The sequence below is a fragment of the Cornus florida genome, unplaced genomic scaffold (genome assembly GCF_030987335.1).
Source record: "Cornus florida cultivar Cherokee Brave unplaced genomic scaffold, ASM3098733v1 CherokeeBrave_3.0.0_Hap2_Chr07, whole genome shotgun sequence".
Taxonomy (NCBI): domain Eukaryota; kingdom Viridiplantae; phylum Streptophyta; class Magnoliopsida; order Cornales; family Cornaceae; genus Cornus; species Cornus florida.
Genome location: NW_026775577.1, coordinates 9,735,411 through 9,759,136, shown reverse-complemented (window position 1 = coordinate 9,759,136; position 23,726 = coordinate 9,735,411). Strand labels below are relative to the sequence as shown.

At 35.3% G+C, this 23,726-nt stretch overlaps 2 protein-coding genes across 3 annotated transcripts in view; both read right to left on the bottom strand.

Annotated features, from left to right (window-relative positions):
- Positions 1-8,166: 8,166 nt before the first annotated feature.
- On the bottom strand, positions 8,167-11,948 carry LOC132316084 (probable dolichyl pyrophosphate Man9GlcNAc2 alpha-1,3-glucosyltransferase). Of its 2 annotated transcripts, XM_059814592.1 has the most exons (7): positions 11,636-11,947; positions 10,467-10,927; positions 10,190-10,373; positions 9,959-10,066; positions 9,323-9,484; positions 8,940-9,192; positions 8,167-8,844 (listed from the first exon to the last, which is right to left on the bottom strand). In XM_059814592.1, the coding sequence occupies exons 2-7, from the start codon at positions 10,847-10,849 to the stop codon at positions 8,396-8,398; spliced, it is 1,539 nt and encodes a 512-aa protein (XP_059670575.1). In that variant the 5' UTR covers positions 10,850-10,927; positions 11,636-11,947; the 3' UTR covers positions 8,167-8,395. The 2 variants fall into 2 exon arrangements, with proteins under 2 accessions (XP_059670575.1, XP_059670576.1); XM_059814593.1 differs by lacking the exon at positions 9,959-10,066 and having other exon boundaries at positions 11,636-11,948.
- A 1,256-nt stretch (positions 11,949-13,204) lies between these two features.
- The window catches only part of LOC132316083 (protein SWEETIE), a 73,104-nt gene continuing 62,582 nt past the window's right edge, over positions 13,205-23,726 (bottom strand). Inside the window, exons 36-48 of the mRNA XM_059814591.1 lie at positions 23,565-23,651; positions 23,353-23,481; positions 23,008-23,211; positions 22,412-22,867; positions 21,258-21,323; positions 20,724-20,824; positions 20,535-20,637; positions 20,208-20,343; positions 15,773-16,083; positions 15,544-15,678; positions 15,295-15,459; positions 15,097-15,222; positions 13,205-14,391 (exon numbers count right to left, since the gene is read on the bottom strand). Of these exons, the coding sequence (XP_059670574.1) occupies positions 13,381-14,391; positions 15,097-15,222; positions 15,295-15,459; positions 15,544-15,678; positions 15,773-16,083; positions 20,208-20,343; positions 20,535-20,637; positions 20,724-20,824; positions 21,258-21,323; positions 22,412-22,867; positions 23,008-23,211; positions 23,353-23,481; positions 23,565-23,651 (3,030 nt within the window). The 3' untranslated portion in view covers positions 13,205-13,380. The remainder of the gene's footprint in view (positions 14,392-15,096; positions 15,223-15,294; positions 15,460-15,543; positions 15,679-15,772; positions 16,084-20,207; positions 20,344-20,534; positions 20,638-20,723; positions 20,825-21,257; positions 21,324-22,411; positions 22,868-23,007; positions 23,212-23,352; positions 23,482-23,564; positions 23,652-23,726) is intronic.

The window sequence follows — 23,726 nt, the reverse complement described above, 5'->3', positions numbered from 1 at the left end:
GTGGGGTTGAGGGAGGGAAGGGGGGATGGGGGTGGATTTATAGGCTTAGCTGAAGTGGGGAAGCAATGAATGGAGGCAGATGGGAGAATTAAATGAAGAAGAAAACGCCCCACAACGCTCTTCTTTGGCTGCACTTAATTTATGTCCTAACCTCCTCCTCTAATACTTTAAATGAAAGTGATGACTTCATTTTCACTTTGATGTGTAATATATATACTACTACTAAGTTTTGGAGGAAAATCACCCGATGGTCATTAGAACCTAAGTCACATAAAGTGAGAACGAATTCGAGAGCGAGAACGGCAGAAATAAGTCATAAGTAGTGAGAAGATGACTTCATTTTCACTTTGATTATACACACACACACACACTCTACTAAATTTTCGAGGAAAATCACCTGATGATCATTAGAACCTAAGTTACATAAAGGGGGAGTGGGAGCGTAAACGAAAGCGAATTCGAGAGCGGCAGAATTAAGTCGTAAGTAGTGAAAATTTGAGCAAGAGAATGCGCGGAGCGTGAGAGTTGGAGTGTAAAAGCGACATTTGTTGAAAATAATTGTGTAACTTAAATTAGAACAATTTAATACTTAAAAAAATAGAAAAGAAAATGAGTTAAAATTTATAATATCACATTAAACAGCATTCAATCAGTAAACAAAACTAGGCTGTGTTAGCAATAGTTGGAGATTAACATTCATTCTTTACTTTCTAACACTTGCATTTTCATTTTTTTTAAAAAAAGAAAAAGAAAAAGAAAAAGAAAAAGAAAATAACAATTATTCACACGCTTTCTTTTATCACTATGAAAAGTTTAATCTTCTCCAAAAGTCTCTCCTTGACCTTCTGTCCAAAAAGCTAATAAATATCACGCGGACAAGTACACTAAACTACGGCTTTAGGTGTAACACAATTATATTCCTCAAAAGTGAAGAATAAGTATCTAATTTTGTCATTTTCTTTTATTAAAAATGTAATGACAGAGACACCCTAGCTTTTATATATATCTATATATCTATATCGACCTTACTTATTTCATGCTTGTTGCATCCACGACAGTTGCGGGAATAGGCGGAGTCAGGATTTTATTTCAGAGGGATACAATGCCCTTGTTGAAAAAAAATAAAATAATAAATATGACAAATATGAAGTATAATATTTTTAAATCAAAAAGGCAAATAAGAAAAAAATAATTGTAAAATTATATGCTAAATAAATACTATTAAAAAAAAATATAGTTACAAATATAAGAATCAAAATATTAATTAATAATATTTTAATTAAATACAATCACAAATGTTATTGATAAAAAGAAATAAGTTAAAAAAAATAGAAAAATACATAATCATACCGAAGGGAAAAAAAGAATTTTTTTGAAAAAGGAAACAAAAATCAGAAAAGAAAAAATATATTGTATACTTGAAGAAGGGATATATGTAACTTTTTTTTTTTTTTCAAAAGGAAATTAGAAAATTAGAAAATTTGGGGGGTGGGGGACACTATTTAAAATTACCATGTAAGTAAATGTATATACCAAAAATTTATACCTATGTATAATATGTTGGAGCAAAGTGAGGTGGAGCATGTGCCCCTTTTGGACCTTAATTGACTCTGCCCTTGTTGGGGGTACGTAGTTGCAAAAGTTGTACATCAGTTTAATTGTGACCATTAAATTATATTCTTTAAGCTAGATTTGGGGCCACTAATTTATAGTATGGATATGGCACATCATTCTTTTTCGCTTCATAAGTATAAAGTATTCCATTGTCCATTTTGATGAAAGGATTAAGTCTTTAATGTAGAGAATTCATTTAACTTCCATAATTCATGAAAATTGTATAGAAACAACCTGATTTAATAACTCTCCAATAATTATGAGTAAATTATTATAGGGAGATGATGCTTCCACTCCATTTATTTATTATTATTAAACACATTTAAATTCTACAATTATCATAAAATGTTAAATCCTACACTCCACATTTTGGGCTATTTTTGTCTTTTCATTTATTAAAAAATTCAAGTAGAATGCAGCGCTACACAACACCATTAAATCGAGAATGCTATAAAGATGAAGATGTCTTGCATTCTTAATTTAATAATCTTGTAATGTTACAAAATACTCCCTCTGTCTCATAATAGATGTTCCTCTTGGGGAGTAGAATTTTTTAAGGGGGAACATGTAATTAATGCATTTTTCCCTTTAAAAATTACAAAGATACCCTTTCAAGTTTATATATATATATATATATATATATATATATATAAAATCAAATTTGAATTTTTTTTTAAATTTTAAGGGTATTGTATGAAAATATGTGAAATATATTGTTTAAACTTGGCAAGTGAACAATTATTTTGAAACAACCCAGAAAGGAAAGATGGACAACTATTATGGAATGGAGGGAGTACATGTACCTTGTTAATTTTATTGATTTAAATTGTACCGGATCATCCACTCCATCGAGCGACAAAAATTTCATTGTCTTGGTGATATTACATTTTTTGTGTCATTAATTGATTATATCTTGTCACATAAATAAAAGTGTTTTGTTTTAATAGTTCCTATCAGTGCTAGTCAACATTTAATCAATTCATAACACCTTGTCATTAATATAATAAGAACAATAAAGTATTTCTTGAACTAAGATTCCATTTCCAGGCAGGTTATGTGAAGGTCGTAGTTGAATACCAACTAGTGAAAAAGAATGTTGAACAAATCGGTGCTTAAACTAAAGCTTGTATGGGTACCGAGTTGACAAAGGTTTAACAAATACTTAATGCCTTCTCATTAGACTAATATAAATGGTGCAACTGTAATGGACTTGTGTCAGAGCTACTACACCTACAATAACAAATTTGTACACCGTTAGATAATGGTTAATTATTTATAAAATATATAAGATCATTATATGTAGAAAAGTTTGATCATATGTAATTGTCACACAACCAAAAATTAAATAAATAAAAGCCTCACAAGAGTAGCTGATCAGCTTCCATGGGGTTTCCATTAATATGAGGTTTATTCTATCAGTATCCCACACTAGACAGACATGATAAAAAAATTGCAGTAGAAAAGGTTTAAGAATTGTAGGGTCTGAAAAGAGTCACATGTACAAGAAGTTTTTATTATATGATCCTAGCCAATCATGATGACACACTTTTATGTCACAAGAAATTTTTACATAATTTATAATTACATGATCCTAGTCAATCGCAAGAAGACACGTATACATAACAATAAATTTTTACACGGTCCTAGTTAATTATAAAAAAACATATAAGTAAACGTGTGAACGTTATTCAAATTTCATTTACTGATGTCTTTGTGATTGGCCGAACCATATAATGATGGTTCATACACAAACTCTACCTCCTTGCATAGAGATGCTAAGTTTAGCCCCATCACTTAGATAAACATTTTAAACTGCTACACAAAATACGAAACGGTGGTCAAATGCTTGCTTAATTTTTTAACATTAGTAATTGCAATAATTATTGGAAAAAAAGTGTAATGATTCGATTTCTATATCATTTTTTTAAAATGAATTTTGATGCTATTAAATTTAAAAAGTAGTCAATAAATTATTGCAATAATTCTTTAAACAATGAATTTTGATACTATTAGATTAATTAGTAGTCAAAAAAAATTTGTTGTATGTGACACGTTGAGAAAGTTTACATATTATCGCATTAATGATAATAAATATAAATCATTAATCGACTTCTAATTCTGATTTGTGTGATAAGGCGATCAGAAAAATATTTGCCACATTTAAAATTAGTTTTTCATGTATATTAGCTTGTATGAAAGGAAGAAATCTGTCCAAACAGCTGATTCATTAGACAGAGTCACAAACAACGGAGCTAGAAAGGATCTTACCCCATCTAAAATTAGCTGGGATGATAGCTCACTGTGTAGCATAACAGTTCTAAAGAAAATGGAACTCAAAACTCAACTATTTATAGTCATAAAAAAAAATATCATACACTTGTCTGCAATTCGCAATTAAAAGATTTAGAATCTCGTAAGTACAAAAATCATCTAGAATCTCATATATAAATCATCCAGAATCAATCTCATACTCTTTATTCAATACAATTTACTTACCTATATAAAATTACAATTATGTACATGTATGTATTTGTATTAAATTAATGCATGAATCGCCTCTCTAACAAACATAAACTACATAGAAACACCTACAGGCTACAGACACATGCATGCATGAACGAATGGAATCAAGCGAAGCAAGATGATTTTTAACTAGGTCTGACCGGATCCAATAAGTTACTTAGGACATGTTTGGAGAGAAATGGGGCAGTTTGGAAGGGCTTTTCTGTATCATATATAAAAGGCAAACCAGAACTCTTTACATGCAATAACTAATCATGGACGTAAAAAAAAGTTATAACAATTAGCACTGGATAATTAGTCTAAATAGACATTAGTCCGTGCGATAGAATATGCAGTAATCACATTGGGACCACGCATGTTTAAGTTTAAGGATAAAGTGAACTTGTAAGAAATGGAAACATATATGATGTTACATATGGTAGGTGGTTATGAAATGAAAAACCATTTGAATGTTTAGTTATACATGGAAGACAAGTACATGTACGGTAGTGTCTTCAAGTCGACTAAAATTCTCTCTGTCGAATTTTCTGTGAAATTAAATTTAAAGGTGGAGAGAAACTCATGTCATTTGGTAATTCATAGAAAGTGTTTTGTCAATCATTAACAATGACGTGGGCTTCTCTTAGTATTTAGATCTAGTTTCACCAAAAATATAAAGGTTACCTATGGCAGACATGAAATTGTAACTTTAAAATTGAAATTAGTGAAATTGAAAAAAAGTAATTCAGAAAATTGAATCAAAATTTTCTCCAATTCTACCGATTCTAATTCCATGCCTCCAAGCACAGCCAAAAGAGATTCCGCTAGAGAGAATTTAAATTAGTGTCTTTAAACTTACCTCATCCAACAAATGATCGTGGATGAGAAGCGCGTTAATACGATTGGTTCATCCAGCAGATGAGGGATGAGAGGTGTGTTAACTATGATTGGTTGATAGTAGTGTTTGGTGTGGAATTTGGTTTAGAAATTAAATGGCAAATGTGAGCAGGTTCCTTGATATATTGTTAAGAAAACATAGGAATCAAACCTTCACTACTGCATTTCCTAACAGTCAACATATTTAAGTTAAGAATGTGTTCCATACTTTAACAAACATTCAATTATAAAATCTTCCAATCTTCAGAATTTTGATATAAAACTTGCAATGAATCCTTACACGAAACTAAACATTACCATTCAGTTCAAGAATTGGGAGGAATTCAACTTAACCACTGATTGGTCAACGATTGATTGTTCAATGGTCTTCAATCACCCACGTCAGCGATTGTGATTTAATGTGCTTGATAAGAGGAAGTGTATCAACCGTTCAACCTCCAACCACTATAGCATGATCAAAACAGACGTGAACTCCCACTGCAAATTTTAGCACATGTTGTTGCATCCAAATTTGGCTCGCTAAATTGAAGGGGCTGTTTGGTTACCACTTTTTGTTTGTCATAATTTTGTTCTTCATAATTTTGGATTACAAAACATGGCTGAGCTTCGTTAAAGACAAGTTTACTCCTTTTGGCCAATTAAAACATTTGGCTAGAGTATCATGCATTTTGTTAGATTACAAATTTAATTTTTTACCTATTATTTAGGTGTGTTTTTTTTTTTTTTTTTTTTTTTTTTTTTTTTGCATACTACAAATTACGATATATGATAATACCTACCATATTATTATCTATGGGTTACTTATTCATTATTCACCTACTCCCAAATTATTATCTATAGGTTATTAATTTATTGTAGTTAACCATCAGCCCCCGACGATGCTCAACTTTCAAACTTGTGCTTCCGCATCCCATACTTCAATCTCAAGGTCATATTCAGCAAAAACAAGTTCATAATCATTAGCAAAAACCTTATTTGGCTGCCCAATTAGCCTCCAAGGCATATCATCACAATTTCACAGCAAAAGTGTCATAATTCCGCCTCATCAGTGCTTCATCCTCAAACACAGTCAACAATGGTGTTAGGTAGTAGTGCATCTCCTGCCACGACAGTTGCCATGTCAGACACAGCTAACAGTAGTGCCAACAGAACAGTAGTGCTATATCACCTATCACGACAGTTGCCATGTCAGATATAGCCAGTAGCAATGCCAACAGTAGTGCCACATCAGCCTGTTAACCGTGCCTCCATTTGTATCATGGGTGAAAACCCATCTCCATCATGGCTACTTTCATAATCTTACCTTTAATCTCAAGTTGGGCTTATACTCTCAACTTGGTTTAGATTACAAATTTACCTCTTTTACTTATCACCTAAGTTTCCTGCATACTACAAATTATCATATATACCTACAATAATACTGGGGGTGACAATTTAAGCACAAATCTATTAAACCGCCCAAGCTTGCCTAGTAAAATTAAATCATTTGGGTATCCAAATTTAAGTAAGTGTGTTAATAATGGGTAAAGAGTGAATACTCATTCAATTCAAAGGTCAATGGCGGGTTAAGAGTGGTACCCATCTTAACCCGCTCAAACAAAATCTTTTATTTATTTTTTTTCCTATGTTTTCTCTCCTTTTTCTATCATAAAAAAGAAAAAAGAAAATAAATTATAAAGCTTAAATAAAAATTTAATATAAAAACAATTTTTCTTTTTTATTTATTATTCAACAATCATAATAATAATAATAATATTACTAAAAGTACATGTATTCTAATATTATTAATATTAATATTTTTTGTTTCTATCTCTTCTCCTTTTTCTCTCTCCTATTCGCTCTCCTCTCCATTTCTCTCTCCTCTCCATTTCTCTCTCTCTCTCTCTTTTGTAAGTTGTATGGTGACTTTTTCCCAAATAATAATAATAACAATAATAAATAAAAGGAAAAAAAATTGTATCAAGTGACACAAAAAAATTAATAAATCTAATATAATTTTTTTTTTTTTTTGATATTCAACAATTGAAATAATTTGACAATTTGTATTTGAGTAATTAGGTCTAGCCCATTAAACACCCAACCCCTTTATAACCCATCGATAATGGGTTATTGACCCATTATTGACTCGCTCATGATCAACCCAAAACCTGTCCAATTGCCACACCTACATATTACTATCTTATATATAAGTTACTTTCCATAATTTAACTCATCTCATACAATAGACGAAGTTGACAGATGCACTAGCGATTGGCTTGTCCGGGAATGATCGCCTGGGTTCCTCAAGCTTGGTATCCTGCACTTCGCGTTCATGATACATACATTCAACTGTTCCCCGAAGACACGGATTCAACTGTTCCCCGAAGAAACGGTTGAAGCCTGCCCAATGTGCTGCTTTCACATGGTTGAAGGACTAGTGGCATCTTGTAACGGGTGAGCGCTCTTACCCAAAAACTTAAACTGTTGAATAATGTCACATACCCACTCATTTATACCCCTTTCACTTTCCATTCGGATCCGACGTGGAACAACTACCCACTTATTTATACCCCTTTCACTTTCCATTCAGATCCGACGTGGGACAACTACCCATTGTAACACATCTCCTCTGCCTCTCAAAATGAATGGCAACACTTGGAGTCCCCAAAGGGCAAAGTGGGGCATGCACGTAGTGTGTTTTTCTTGCCAGTGAAAAAAAAAAAAAAAAAAAATCATGCCTAGCGTGCTGCTTTCAGCTCTAGTCCATTTGAATTCAAAAACAAGAAAATACATTCCTACCCAGGAGAACAACCAGGAACAATTTGCCCAGCTTTATTGTTTCTCAAACAATTAGGCACTATCAACCATGCCCTCTTCCACAAATACATGACAGCAATTCAAAGCACAAGACATCGCCAACAAGTGTAAAAGTGGAGAACAAATTTTCAGTCATGTTGGTTGGTGTGTGAGTGCGCGTGCTACTGTGTGTATAAACAAACATGTTCAATTGAACCAAGCAAATGCATATATGCTCAATCAACCACAATATCATCATATATGTGAGCAACATTTTATCAGGTTTCAATGGCTGCAAATAACAAAAACAAATAAAGAAGGGTGGGGAGAAAAATTAAAATGAGAAGCAATTAAAATCAAACACAAAAACAAAATAGATAAGATTCCTGGGTAAAAAGAGGATCAAAACAGCCAACCTGAATAGGACTCTTCCTCTAATAGACATATTTCAACAGTTACAAATATGTGAGTAGAATTCTTACTCTAATTGACATATTTCAGCAGATACAAAAATGTGAGTTCACCGCTTTGATTCCGTCTCCATTTAAATTTAAAAGAATAATAAAAAAATTAAAAAAAAGGACCTAATCTTCAGGGAGGGGGAGAATTAAAGGTGCTTTTTTTCTTTCAACAAAATAGACTGCTTCGACAGCATCCATTGCTTTGTGTTGGTGTAAATAGCAAGCAACATGAACTGAGAGAAGCAAAGAAGCATAATCAAGGCTTCGAAGAGGAAAGGATACTTCTCAGGTGGGCGCATTGTCAAGTAAACAATATGAAGAATAAAAGAGCACAAAACAAGAAAGGCCATCACAAATGACTTTAAAGTGGCATGAGAATCTGTCATGCTTCTTGTATCTTGTCTTCCACCAGGTGCATAATAGAGGAGGAAAAATAGAGCAAATAGAGCTATATAAGGCAGAACCAATTTGTCACGACACAGCAAAGGGAACATGGAAAGCAACGCATAATGTGTGATCCAGCTGAAAAGAAAAGGCTCTTTCAGGGCCAACAAGCTTGCAGGCAGAAGCGGCAGCAGAATAGACTTCTCATGTACTGTCATGTTAACCACCAATGCAAACAATTGTTAAACAATGGGAATTTCAAGATGAATACAAATCTTAAGGGAAGACAAGGATATTTCTACATACCTTGAAAGGAGAACAAGTAAAATGAGAAAGAACTATTTAGCAGCCCGTATAGGAAACCTTGGTTACTTGGAGCTCGTATTTGCTGAATCATTGAAGGAAGACAAGAAATAACTGTTGCACCAAGACTGAGAAGCTTCATTGATTGTACTGTGTACAATCTTTTCCACTTTATAAGGACTGAAGTAGTGCACCAAAAGTTAGCCACATAATCTTCATATATCCCTCTCTCAAAGGGAGCTAGACGAGAGAGAACCTGCAACAAGCAGCGAGTTTAATGGATAAATCATAACTTGAAAATAAGTGTACAACAATTAAGTCAAATTGGAGAAGAATATATCTAATTAATAGCGGTTATCATTTTTTAGCAGCCAATAACCAATTACCTCCAAAAATGCATCCATTGAATGAAGATATGGCCACCATACGAAAGCAAATGTTCCTACGACCACCATGCCCAATTTTAACACCTCAAGAAGTGGATACCGTCCCCTTAGGCACTTCCCCAAGAGATAACTGAAAAATGCAGGTGCAAAATATGCAGTCATCTGCACAATTACAATTACAACCAAACTCAGATGACCAAGAAGCCATAATAATGTGTAAATTGATTTGTCATTTGTTGACTCCACAGATCACACTTATTAGCATATGTTAGCACTCAAATCTAATCATACATTAACTTATCAAAAAAAAAATCTAATTGTTCATTAAAAAGTATGCCCCTCAAAATCAAATAAATTAGTAAATAGTCCTTGTAAAAAGATACTGGACACTTGATAAGCATGAATTAATTCCATGCTCAAACAATAGAAGAACAAATCCACACTTTAGCTCAACCGACGTGTTTTAATTCCACCAAGTAACTGAGGCATTCAAGAATATAAATCTCATGTTAATATTGAATGATATGTTTCATTAATAAACTAGAAAGATAATATGGTAGATCTGTGAAACATGGATAAATTAGAAAAATAAAAACAAATAAGCTGGTGACAGCAACTATCTAAATGAGAAGGCACCTGTTTATGATTGAGTGCAAGACTGAACAGGACACAAGCTACAAGGTCTCTATTAGAGAGGATGGCAGCAACAGCTCCAACAGTAAGGCCTAAGCTAATACAATTGTACTGACAAAGAAACAATTTAAAAATGAGAACATATGGAACTCTCATGATTCAAAACCGAAGCATAGAACTTAAATAATGATAATGAGGGGAAGGGGTCGACGAACAGAAAATTTGATTCCACACCTGAAAATGACCATGATCAATTAGGATCAAGCACGGGCTCAGTAAAATCATAGTGATATGCCATGCCAAATTGATTTTACGTCCATTGGGGCGACCAGAGTAGCACACAATAACATAATAGAGAACTGCAGGAAAGAATATAAGGGCATCAGAGGACAACGCTGTCCACCTCATGAGCAACTTTCTGCACATAGCCATGGTTGAAAAGGTTGATTTTAACATTCAGACACTAAAATGGTGCCAAAGTAGAAAATTGAAGTTGGTTTATGATACACACCCAAGATATGATTCATGGCCCCGGGAAGTATAAAGCAAAACGGAGTCTGGATGGAAGAATCTTAGGAGAAGACCATGAACATAACTCTGGTAGGCAGTAAGGGGAGGGTAGTCAAGTCCCCAGTAGCTGAGATCATTGACGGTGCTATTGTGATACCATTCCTTGGCCGGAAGATTGACAGTGATCTCCATCCAATGCCTCTGTGCTTCAAAGTCCCCATACATGGGTGGATTACCAGCACCAGAGTAAGGATGAATGGATACAGCCACTCTCACCAAAAGTGCAAACAGGCTGATACAAAGAAATGAAGCTGCAATACCCTTGTGAACCAACCATCCCCAAATATTATTGTCATCACCCTCTCCATCTTTCAATGTAGCCATGCTCTTCCTGTTTCTTCCAATTTCACTTGGTAGCAAAGTCTATCAAGTTTCCATATTTCTCAATAGTTTATTAAAGGGCTGCAAAAATGAGAGCATCTCAAACATTCAGGTAATGCACACCCAAAAATAAAAAAAATATCATGATAATAATAATCAAAAGAATTAGAATCTAAGAGCCAACAAAACTGGATTTCCATATAGAACAAACTGCATACTATACTTAAAAGTCATCAAACCCAAATTGGATGAATCCCATCTAGACCGGACTAATGATCAGGCTCAAGAAGGGTTTGAAACAGTCATAATAAGTATTAAAAAAAAAAAAACTGTTGAGAATAAGAACTAATTCTCCAAAACCAAATCAGATCATTGTATGCAAACCTGAACTCAACCAAAGCCAAGTCGCCAACCCAAGTGAAATAAATAATTGTATAACACCAGATAGTGATAACCCAAACACAACCTCAGAGTTTCTTCTACCATTAAATTACTAGAATTATAAATTCAGTATATCTTCACCACAGCATATCCAATAAAAGAAAGACTCAAACACCCTAAAAGAGAACCCAAAAAAAAAAAAAAACCATTTGATAAACTAATACCCATATTGATTCAAACTTCGAAAAATTCAATAAATTAAATTGGTAATTTTTCAAACAAAAGAATACCATGAAGACCATATTCAACTCGGTAAGTGAGAATCAATAAAAGAGCAAACCAAACTTACATACAGATAAATTTGAACAGATTGATACAGAAAATTTGAGGGCAGAGTAAGAAACTCACCAAATAACAGATCTTTCTAGGACTTGTGAGCTGTTGCACCACAAATTCTTCAATCACCAAATCAGTATGCTGAGAGATTGAAAGGTAATAAAAAGAACCCTTTTTCCTTTCTTTTTGGTACGTAATTAAAGGAAGACTTTACTACATTGCAGCCTCGGAATACTGAAAATTCGATAGAAAATGGAGATGTACAGTCTCTAGGGTTAGCCTCTCTCCAACGTTTGGGAAGAAGAAAGAGAAGCGGAAGTGAGGAAGGAAGTGGGAATTTTTGTTTTTTTTCTATTGGCAGGAAGGAGAGGAGAGGGAAGAAAGGAAATTCGTGGAATTATACTTTTTTTTTTTTTTTCAAATACAATATTCACACTTTATTTTATCTTCTTGTACTTTACGACTAGTATTTTAAAAAGTTCACTTAAACTAATATACTCAACTATTATTTTAAAAAATACCTTTCACAAATTTGTTAAAATTTTTATATAAAGTACAAGCATATAAATTCAATAACTCATTTTGTGTCTTTTGTGTGGCACAAATTTTGTGATATTTGTGTACTTCTACTTTAACCCTAACCTATAATTTGAAAAGTAAAATTAGATTACAATTTGACAAACCTTCTACTTTAAAAAGTAAAATTAGATTACAATCTTACAAGTATATCCACTCCGACCTAGTTTTTCTTGTCAATTAGGGTTATATTAGAAACAAATGATATGTTTGGTTTGTAACTATGAAAACAGACATTCTACTTTAAAAAGTAAAATTAGATTACAATTTTACAAGTATATCCACTCCGAACTAGTTTTTCTTGTCAATTAGGGTTATATTAGAAACAAAGGATATGTTTGGTTTGTAACTATGAAAACAGTTTTCTATTTTCAGAAAATTAAAAATAGTACAAAAATCTTTGCTTGGTTCAGTTTTCAGAAAACTATATTTCAGAAAACTCAATTATAAAAATGTCTGTTTTAAGATAATTATAAAATATTGTTATCTGAGAACGGTTTTTTGTTCTCTGAATTTTTTAGAACTACTTTCAGAGTTACAAACTAATTAAACTCAAAATATTCCAAGTTTCCCTAAATACAACCGAAACTTTGATAGAAAATATTTTCAAAATTCTTGGTTAAATTTACAGAACTTGTCAGTATTTTGCTTCATCTCTTTTGCAGAAAGTGCATGCATGCATCATTCTCTATTTTATGCCGGGTTCCTTCCCTTTAAGAATTCAATTGAAATAGATGGTCTTTAATTATTCTCTGTGCCCTAATATGTACATATCAGATGCAAACAAATTACACAGATCACTTGTGTGGGAAAAAAAAGCTGGTTTCTATTTATTACTTCTATTTTGATTGAATAATGCCACTTTAACTATGTCATAAGCGTATGGTATTGGATGTCGGTCTCATGTTTATAAAAAAATAAGGGCATGGATGAGAGAATTGAATCACACTACACAAATTTAAGGACAGTAACGGACAACCTTGCTCTTCTGGATTAAAGTAACTGTTTGCAAAAATTTCCCCTCCAGATGAGAAGCAATTATTGCACATAGAATACACAGGAAAGTAGAAACAAAATCTCCTGTTATATATATAATTGATTAGATTCTCCCACATAAACATTCAAAAAATGTTGAATTTCGATTCGACTTTCTGATAGAATTACTCGCGGTATGGTGCCTGGAGTAAATTGAGTAATGAACACAATACTTCATTAAATATAAGGTCCCCATGACAAATACTTCAAGTTCTGTCAATGTCCATAGATATTCCTAGTTTAGCACTATTGTCTTGGCTTTTTGGTAATCCTGAGCTGTTGCCACTATCGTCACAACTGTTAACGCTCTCATTTTCAGTCATTTTGGTTCCAACATCTTTATCAGCTTCCAGATGCTGTTCGCTGTGTGTGGGGTTGGTGCTCTCAATTTCAGTGATTTTGGTTCCGACATCTTTGTCAGCTTCCGCGTGCTGTTCACTGTGTGTTCTAATATTTGCTTCCCTGTTCTCAAAATCAGAAAATTTTCCAGGAGGCAAAGGACCCGAGGTTACTTGAAGATCATTCGTTTCATCTTGGCCCTCCTTACTACGCTCACCATCCTCAGGTACATTGGTTTGAGATGTTACTTTTGCATCTTCATGCTTGGGAATTGTACCTTTCTCGTGATGGTGATCATCGGATGGGTTAACTTCTTTTTGACGATCAGTATATCCTTCTGCAACTTCAGCAGATTGCAGATTAAACATGACCTGGTCAGTTTCATGGCTTGGACGTGCTCCAATTCTCTCCTTATGGTGATCATCAAATGTTCCTGTATCTCCTCCTCCTGCAACTTCAACAGACTGAAGATGAGAAAATGCCAGATCATTTTCAGGATTCAGCACTGCTCCAGTTCTCTCCTCATGGTGATCATCGGATGGCTCAATATTTCCTTCAGCAACTATTACAGATTGATCAGACAAGGTTTGATCAAATTCATTGTTTGGCACTGCTCCAACACCAGCCTGCTCAGAATCATGGCTACCCGGAGCAGCTTCATTTGTTGAAGCGGGAAAAGACTGAAAAGTGTCCCAATCATCTTCATCCTCATCACCTTCATCCTCACTATTGTTATCAGAGTGTTTGGGGGTTGATAGAGGAGAATCTCTCTCTCTACTATCCTCTGCTTGGGCGGGTAACTTTATCACTAGAGGTGGTGTCGATGATTTTATTTCCGTTGCACTCTGATCTTGCGTTACTGAAGCACGAATGATAACCTGAAAGTACAAAATTGGTAGTCAAATTGAAATTTTCGTTCATTAGTACTGGGGTTTATCATTGAGAGAAAAAAACCAAATGTGCCAACTATTAAACTCTTCATATCATAACTTCCGTGTGGTTACAAGGTCACAAAAGGTCAAACAAATAATATTGACACATTTCAACAGAATTCGGTTCAATTAACTCCAGAGTCTTCAAGAAATATTAAATTAGAATTGAGCATCTGCTAAAGTTTTCTTATGTTAGGTTTAGAAAGAACGTAAAACTTGCAAAAACTACAGTACTGAAAATGGTTGATTCAATTAAGTTGTGTTTTCAGGAACAATACGTAATATATTTCTTTGGTGTATGCCCACTGGATTCAATTTTTTTCTTTTTTCTTTTTTTCCCTCCCCTTGCCAAGAAACTCACACCCCCATTTCCTCACCTTCCACTTTGGGAGGTAGAGGAGATACCACTAGGCTACAGCCCTTCGTGGATTGATTTAACAGAGGGGAGTAGACAACTTGACTAAGACAATGAAGCCATGAATATCCAAGAAGTTCACAGTATTACAAGAAGAGGAACTGTCAGAAATAAGATGATTGTTTTCTCAAAAGCCACATGAAATATCAAATCATTGTCCCTCCGGATCAAGGCTATGCATATATTAAACTGGGGGACTGCAGATTTTTCAATTTTGATTCAGAAAGAAATGGTACCTGAAGCTGCTGCCTGTGTGTCAAAGGCATTGCTAACAAGACGTCCTTGAAATAAACTGCTGAGGAAGGAACTTGAGCAAGCTGAGAAACAAGTTTCACCGCTGTACTTCTTAAATCATTGACTTCCTGTCATCAACATGGATAATTAGAATAGGGTGAAAAAGGAGAGTCAAATTTAATTTTGGGGAGTAGCCCTACTTGAACATGACCATCTTCTGATGTTGAGATAACCATGACAATAGCTTGCAAAAGAAGATTCATAAGATCTTTTTGACATTGACTGGCTTTAGACAGTGTCTGCAGAAGCATTAAGATTCTCAAACACTCCCCAGCGATGAGCACTGCTTCCCCCTTTATGGGTTTCTGTAATTAAAACCATACATGGCTCCATCAGAGTGATGAAAAATGAAGTTTGAAAAGTGAAATATTTCACTTAGAAAAGAATACCTTCAACATATTCTGGATAATAGTAAAAATATCTGTAAAAAGCTCCCCAACGAAGAATATTTGGAAAGAGTTGCTTTCCACATTGGCACCTCTCAGTACCATGCTTTTTAGCACTTGCAGCCCAATTGCTTGAACCTGCACACCACAAATTCCCACCAGAAGTCGTTCTGTGCTATAAAGAACAGAAACTGACAATGCCTAGATTCTGCATGCATTTGAAACTCATTACCTGTATGTCAGAATCAGTAAGAACAGTCTGGATACATTTAGTGCAATGTTGCAATACAGTAAATAAGATGGGATGACTCTTCTGGTCCTCTCCAAGACATTCAACTTCATAAGCCAGTCTAGCAATTGAAGAAATTTGTTCAAGAGAGAAAGCAAGTTTCATTTGCAGTAGTTGACATGAGTCTGACCTCCTATCCTTCAATAGATGAATGCTATTAATGCAATCACTAGCTAAACTAGCAAGCACATCTAGACAACCTCCAATTATTGTTCTGAAGTAGCAAATGCCATCATCACCAAATCTAGATTTATCTGTAACAAAACATTCCATCAGCTAGCTACTTGACATTTTTACCAAAGAAAAAAAAGAAGAAAAGAAAGAAAGAAAACCTAGTTAGGACAACACCTAAAGCCAAGTGCTAACCAAAGTTCCAATTCAAGTTTGATCACCAAAAAACAATAAGACTTTCCAAACAATTGCAAAGGAAACTTGTCAAGTTTTAACCAATGAAAACACCCACAGAATAAACAAAATAACTGCTGAAAATAAAAACTAGCACACCAAATTGCACCCAGAATATCCTTGCCTCTGACCCGATAAACTTTGATTAAAAAAGCTCTTGAAAATATTTTGATACGAAGATATGACAATCTGAACTGAAAGTCCAAAAGAAAATCCACTAAAGCACCTCCAAATCTTGCCAAAAGGCTGCAGAACTGACACAAGTTTTCTTCGAGCGCACAGAGAGTCAAATATTTAGAAACTGTGACCGGCTTGTGAAATGAAGAAAACGCAAATATCTCCCTCCAAATTTTCTTCTCTCATGAATATTGAAGTGGGTCTCTTTGTTTTGGACAAAACAATCATATCAGGGCAACCCTCTGAAATATGTACGAGGGTCATGGACAGCTGAAATTAAAAAAAACCGAGCAACAAGAAAAATCTTGTCTGTGACATCATGACACCATTTTAATTTTTCTCCTCAAACTGTCACTTGGATGAAAATTGCGGTAGACGACGAAATTAATCAGCACCATGAAAATTTCAAAACAGAAAAATGAGAAATTTTCTGAAACAACTGAGAATTTACCAAAAATACACTCAAACTTGTAATATTATAGAACTACCCCTGAGTTGGAACTGAGGATTCCGGTCCCAGATAAATTATCCAACTTTTCAACTTAAGAACTCTAAGCTGAAGATGGGTGTACCTACCTAAGGATCAACTGACAATAGGTAAGATGTCAGACCTTTTTCTTTTCCTTTCGATTTGCAGGATACATCTGCATCATAATATGATTAATATATTTTCTTATTCAATGAAGTACTTTGTTGCATGCAATATTACATATCCAGATGATGTAAACTCATCAGGCCACGTGATTGCACATTGATTCATGTAATAGTAATACGCAACCCAAAGCCCCCTTGATAACAACAGGCTAAAGGACGCCTTAGACCTTCAGAGAGGCCAAAAAAACAATAATTTCCTCCGTAGATCTATAATCTCTCCCTGAAACTCAGCAAAAAAGAGTACAAATAACAGAGAACTTAAGCATAGAAACAGGCTTCTCTTTTTCATCAAAATATCTCCTATTTCTCTCGAGCCAAATACACCACCAAATACAAAGCAGCGTAGCCCTCCAAGCATCTTGAACGGAAGCCCCAACGGATACGCCTCTCCAAGCTTCAATCAACCCTCTAGAAGAACAAGGCATAACCCATTGAACCCCAAATAAACCAAGCATCAAATCCCAACAATCTCTGGCCATACTACAATGTAAAAGTAGGTGATGAACTGACTCCCCATTGCACAAGCACATATAACACCGATTGACCACCACCTGATTCCTCCTCCTCAAATTATGCTGGGTTAAAATCTTGCCTAGGACTGAGGTCCAAGCAAAAAAGGCGACCTTGCGGGGAGCCTTGGAACGCCAAATAGACTTCCATGGGAAGGGTTCTCCGTGATGAAACGAAAGGCATCTAAAAAAAGATCTAACCTCAAAACGGCCTTGCGAGTTAGGAACCCAGAACCAACAATCCGATCCCCAAAGGAGATCACCTGGCTATACAAAAGCTCCAGACAGCGAGAAAAATCCTCGATCTCCCAATTCTGAAAATGCCTCCTGAACTGAACATCTCAAGTCAGTCTTCCGTTATCAAGATGATAACAGTCAACAACCATGGCCTGTCAGTGAGAAGCAATCCTATAAAGCCGTGGGAAAGCGAGAGCAAGAGGGTGTTCCCCACACCATATATCCTTCCAAAAACTGATCCTCCTTCCATCTTTAATTCGAAAGCGAACATGCTTGTAGAAATCATCCCAACCCCTCCGAATGAAATTCCAAACTCCCACCCCCCTTGGGCCACGCCTCGCCAGAGAGCACCACCCACCGCTACTTTCTCCAAATTTGCTCTCAATAACTCTCCTACAAAGCCAATGGCTCTCTATCCCAAACCTCCATAGCCATTTACCAAGGAGAGCCTTATTAAAAGGCAACAACCTCCTTAACCCTAAGCCTCCAAACCGAATTGGACGGCACACTTGCTCCCACCGAACCAAGTGAAACTTGAACTCTTCTCCTTCCCCCCCCAAAAAGGAAGTTGCATTGCAATCTTTCAATTCTCTCGGCCACTGAAGAAGGAATCTGAAACAGAGAGATGAAGTAAGTAGAAAAGCTAGAGAGGGTGCTCTTAATCAAGGTAACCCGACCCCCCTTGGACAGGTACTGCTTTTTCCAACCCGCCAACCTCCTTTCAAACCTGTCGACAACCGGATCCCAGATTCCTACACATCTCAAAGGAGCACCCAAAGGCAATCCTAAGTAAGAAATGGGAAAAGAGCCAGTATAACATCCAAGAATCTGCGCAAGCATCTGAATCTCAGGAACATCCCCAACAAGCACAAGTAGACTCTTTCCAACATTAACCTCAAGGCCAGAGACCACTTGAAACCAAATCAAAACGCATCTCAAGTGCCTTAACTGGGACGCGTCCGCATCACAAAACACAATAGTATCATCCGCAAACATCAAATGGGAGACCGCCAATTGACTAGCAACATCCCTGCCCACTTGAAAACCTCTCAAAAAACCCACAGCCCTCGTCAATAATCTGCTAAAAGCCTCCATCACAAAAAGGAACAAGAAAGGGGAAAGTGGATCCCCTTGCCTCAAGCCCCTCGAGCTAGAGAAAAAACCCGTCGGAGCTTCGCTCACAAGGACATAGAACCGAGCGCTAGAGATGCAAAAAAGAATCCATCTCCTCCACCGCTCACCAAAACCCATTCTCTCCAACAGGTAGAGAAGGAAACTCCAGTTCACATGGTCGTACGACTTTTCAATATCCAGCTTACATACAACACCCGGAACACCGCTGCTCAACCGAGAATCAACACATTCACTAGCAATAAGGACTGAATCCAAAATCTGACGACCACCCACAAAGGCATTCTGAGAGTCAGAAATGATGCCATCCATCACCTTTTTCAACCTAGAGGCCAAGACTTTCGCAATCAACTTGTAAAAACATCCCACCAAACTAATAGGGCGGAAATCTTTAACATCCATTGCCTCTCCCTTCTTTGGAATTAGAGCAATAAAAGTTGTATTCAAACTTTTCTCAAAAGAGCCCTGCACATGGAAAGCATGAAAATAGCCCATCACCTCTTCACAAACCACCTCCCAACATTCCAAAATGAACCGCATAGTAAAACCATCAGGACCAGGGGCTTTACCCCCATTACAACTCTTCAAAGCAGCGAGAACTTCCTCCTCTGAAAAAGGCTCTTCCAAAACAGAGTACTCCTCACCCGAAATAGAATCAAAATGAATCCCATCAAGCGAAGGACACCAAACTGCCCCTTGAAAAGAATAAACATTTCGCATAGCACTGTTTCAATAATTGTAATATCCAGAGCTCATAGCAATCTAATCTTGAGATTGATTGTTCATTGAATATCAACTCATACAAAGACATGGTTCGTGGAAATCATCTCTTAAAATTCTTCAAATCCCAAGAGAAGTATGAAACTGATTCGCTTTTTAGGTTTTTTTTTATATATATATATATAAAAATCACCATAGATAGATCTTAACAGCAAGAAAGTAAAATGTAGATCTCAATTACCACTATGAAGGATTCAAAATGTAAATGAATGCATTTTATGATGCGACAAAGGAAGTAATAATTGCCTTTAAATTAAAAGTAGAGTAAAATATTCATTGTAGAATTGTTTCAAGGATGAAGTCAGATAAGTTAAAATAAAATTGTGCTGCAAATGTGATATTGGAAAAATATCAGCATGGAAAAGAAACCATATTTGAAAAAAAGTATAAACAAATAAATAAATAAAAGTAATGCTGTACATCTAGAATATGATGATAGAAGAGGAAAACATTGAATACTGCTTATACAAGTTGTACTTGCTCACCATCAATGTGATTCTTCAGTAAAGAACCGATAAACTGGACAAACTCCTTAGCCTTTGAAAAGCATAACTCAGTAGAAGCCCTTCCAATGCACTTGTAACCAACTAAAATAAATCCCAAGACCGATTTTAATTGCTTCTGCATCTCAAGACATGCAATTTATATTTCATGAGAACATGACACTTGGAGTCAGTTAAGCAGACTGAAAGACAAGACAACTAATAAAATCTTTCTGGCACATTTTATCAATGACACCTCACAAAAGAACAAGGTTTACATAAATATCTTGCAAGTACAGGAAACATGGGAACTTAGATATGTGTACCCACCTTAGGTTCAATTTCAAAACGTCTCACAAAAGTCTTTGCTGCAATATATGACACAGAAATCTTATCCTCCCCTTTCAGTTGACATGGGGAAGTGCCATCAGTGCTGAAAAAAAAAACAGTGGCCAAACATTGATTCTAGGAATACTTTCAGTCAGAAGCTCTAAGCAAATAAACATTGATATATGGTACCTCTGAAAGACTTTAAAAAGGTAACCAAAACAAAGTTCCATTGCCAGATATGCAAAATCTTCTGATGTAAGGAAAAAATCATCAGGGCAGTTCTGCATAATCTGTGGTCAAAACAAAGATATATAAGTGTAGTTTTGTGTGTGACAAGGCCGAATTTTGATTGATGCTTTATAAGTATGCACAACTTTTTTAAGGAATCAAAATAAAAATTGGATCAGGCCAAGAAAGAAATCTCGTGAATTGTAGCAGTAATTAATTTATCTGAACATCTGCACAAAAAATATTAATAGGCAGATCTAAATACAGCAAGAATATTGGCAAGAGGTAACAAGTCAAACAAAAGAAAAAAGAACAAATGTGTCTAAAACAAGCTGATATTCCAAAGGAATATTCTAAATAAATATATCATATATTTGTATTTCCATATTGTGCATCATATTGGATAAATAGATCCCATCTTCAGAATTGGCAATAATCCTCGTTCATCAACATTCAATATGAAATCTGGACAACAAAGTATTTACTGAAATCTACCTGTGATAAAACAGAGATTGCAAGACTATCCCATGTATCTTCCATGCAAATGGAATATGAGAAAACCTGCATCCATTACAAATGATAAAACGATAAAAATTTGCAACATGTGGAAAAGTAAACCATCTTAAGGAAATATCAATTACTATTGAAGATAAAATATTTTCTTACTATTAAAGATAAAGGATAGAGAGGTATCCTGGAAGGACAGTCATGGGCGGAGCCCTTCCACATGGTTAGATTTGAATATAAGCAATTAATGCACAGTTTGGGAAAGTAATCTAGACCTGCTTTGTTCCTCATTTATTTTATTTATATCTTTTGTTTTTATTTTCTTTTTCTTTGTCAGTAAGTTGGGAGGACTTTGAGAGGGAAGACTGTCCAAATAATGCTCCAATTATGCAGTATGAATGAACCAATATTTGCAAATACATGCACAAGGTTACCATGCTATGACGACATTTTGTATTCCTTTATATTAAAATGTTATATTTGCAACTTAGTATCAGACACGAGTATTGACGGGGATATACAAGCAACTCTCAATAAACAGGCTGGGCAGAAACTGGCTGATGCGCAGCAGCCTGAGCTCAATCCATTCCCTTAGACAAGTTATGGGCCTAGTCCACTTGCATGCCAATATACACTCAGGCAGCTGGAATCAAATAAGTATGCCAATTTTTCTAGTGAGAAAATTGAAAGGCTTTGAACATACTGAACCATATAGATGTACAGACCCAAATTACTGTAGAATATATTTGACATGTCATTTTAGCTAATGTTATATATCTCCAAAATTTCCATCTTGTGAAGTCGGAATCGTGTATTATTCCATGGATCTTTCAAGAAACTTGAGCTTTAATTCTCTCCCTCTATCTCCGATAAGAAACAACACTAACATTACATGATCTTAGATCAACAACGACAGTCATATACATGATCCTTTTAATGTTGGGTTATTAGGTTACATGGTTCACTTCCCAGAGCATAAACTGAGTTATAGTCATTACCAATGGTTCCTTAAGAATCTAGAAACTGAAATCACTTCACCTGATATAAAATGACTAATCAAATAGATGCTAGAGAAGTATAATAAAATCAATGAAACGGATCAATGGCTGTAAAATGAAAAAGGAATACATATAGATCACCACCTGCAGTAATTCTCTACAGATATCCACCGTAAGGAATCCCATGTTGAAGAAACATTCAGCCGACAGAAACTGGAACACTGGTAACACAATCTCATACAACTTCAAAGTTAGAGGATTTATATCTTCAACTGGAGAGTCACCACCAAACTTTCCTTTTGCAGAACCCACAGGTATTATATGCTTGCTAAGAGTTGGATCTTGTCCCTGAAATAGAACAAGTAGAGCAAAGCCCCAAAGGAACCGAAATTCTTCTGATTCCAGTTCAACCATGCTGTATCCAGAAATGAATTTACTTGGTGTATTTTCCATAGTTTTGGAAGATCCATTCACATCAAAATTCACAGGAACTGCATCCAGTGCAAGTGCTTGCAAGATTACTGGCCAGGCTTCCTCTAAACATGGCAGAACCTTTGATGAAACAAGAGGTGATTGAATTCCATCAAGGAATGGTTTCCACTGTAAGTAGCACAGAACAACATAAGCAGGAACTCGTGGATAAATTCTTACCAGTTGCAAACATTGCTTTCATTTCTCATAAGACGAAAGACGGCAGTCAAAGAAAAAAGAACAATAGGTTTCACATATACCAAGCTTACATTTCTCTTAGGAAGCATGCGGAAGCAGACATAACTGTAGTCCTTTAAAATCAATATCCAGTACTTCCCTAGAGTACTTGAACTTTTTGAAAATAATGGTAACAGGGCTAAGTACTCATCTGGAATCCCATTATGTTGTCTCCTCAAGAATGCATATGTATAACATTTAAGAGAGGCATGGGCAGTTAGAAGTCTAATCTTGATCTGGAAATAAACAAAAAAAGAAAAGGAAAAAAAAGAAAAAAAAGGAGCATTTTGTAAGAGCCTCTTCAAATGAAAAGGAAAAAGAAGTGGAAAACCCGACGCCATACAAGGAATGGTTTGGAAAATAGTGAAATGACATACCTTGCATGACACCCATTCTGCAAAAGATGGATAATAAAGGTCTTTGAAGTCATCCAGTGGACGTGAAATCAGTGAAAAAATTCTCTTAACTGCAACTTGATCTCCACTAATTATTCCGCTTGTAAATATCTGAAATACACATCATAACATTCGCACTAATTTACGTCATTTCATTGGAAAATGCAAAAGAGAGCTGTTTCTATATTTTGAACCTTAGTAGCCAGCTGCAAGCCTGCCTCCAAAAGAACAGGACCAGAGGATGTATCTAATGCAGTGCGGACTGCAGATAATAGTTGCGCCTAAATTTCATAAATAACTGGTTAAGTAAAATCTACAAAAAGAAACCATACTATAGAAAATAGTAATTGATGTTT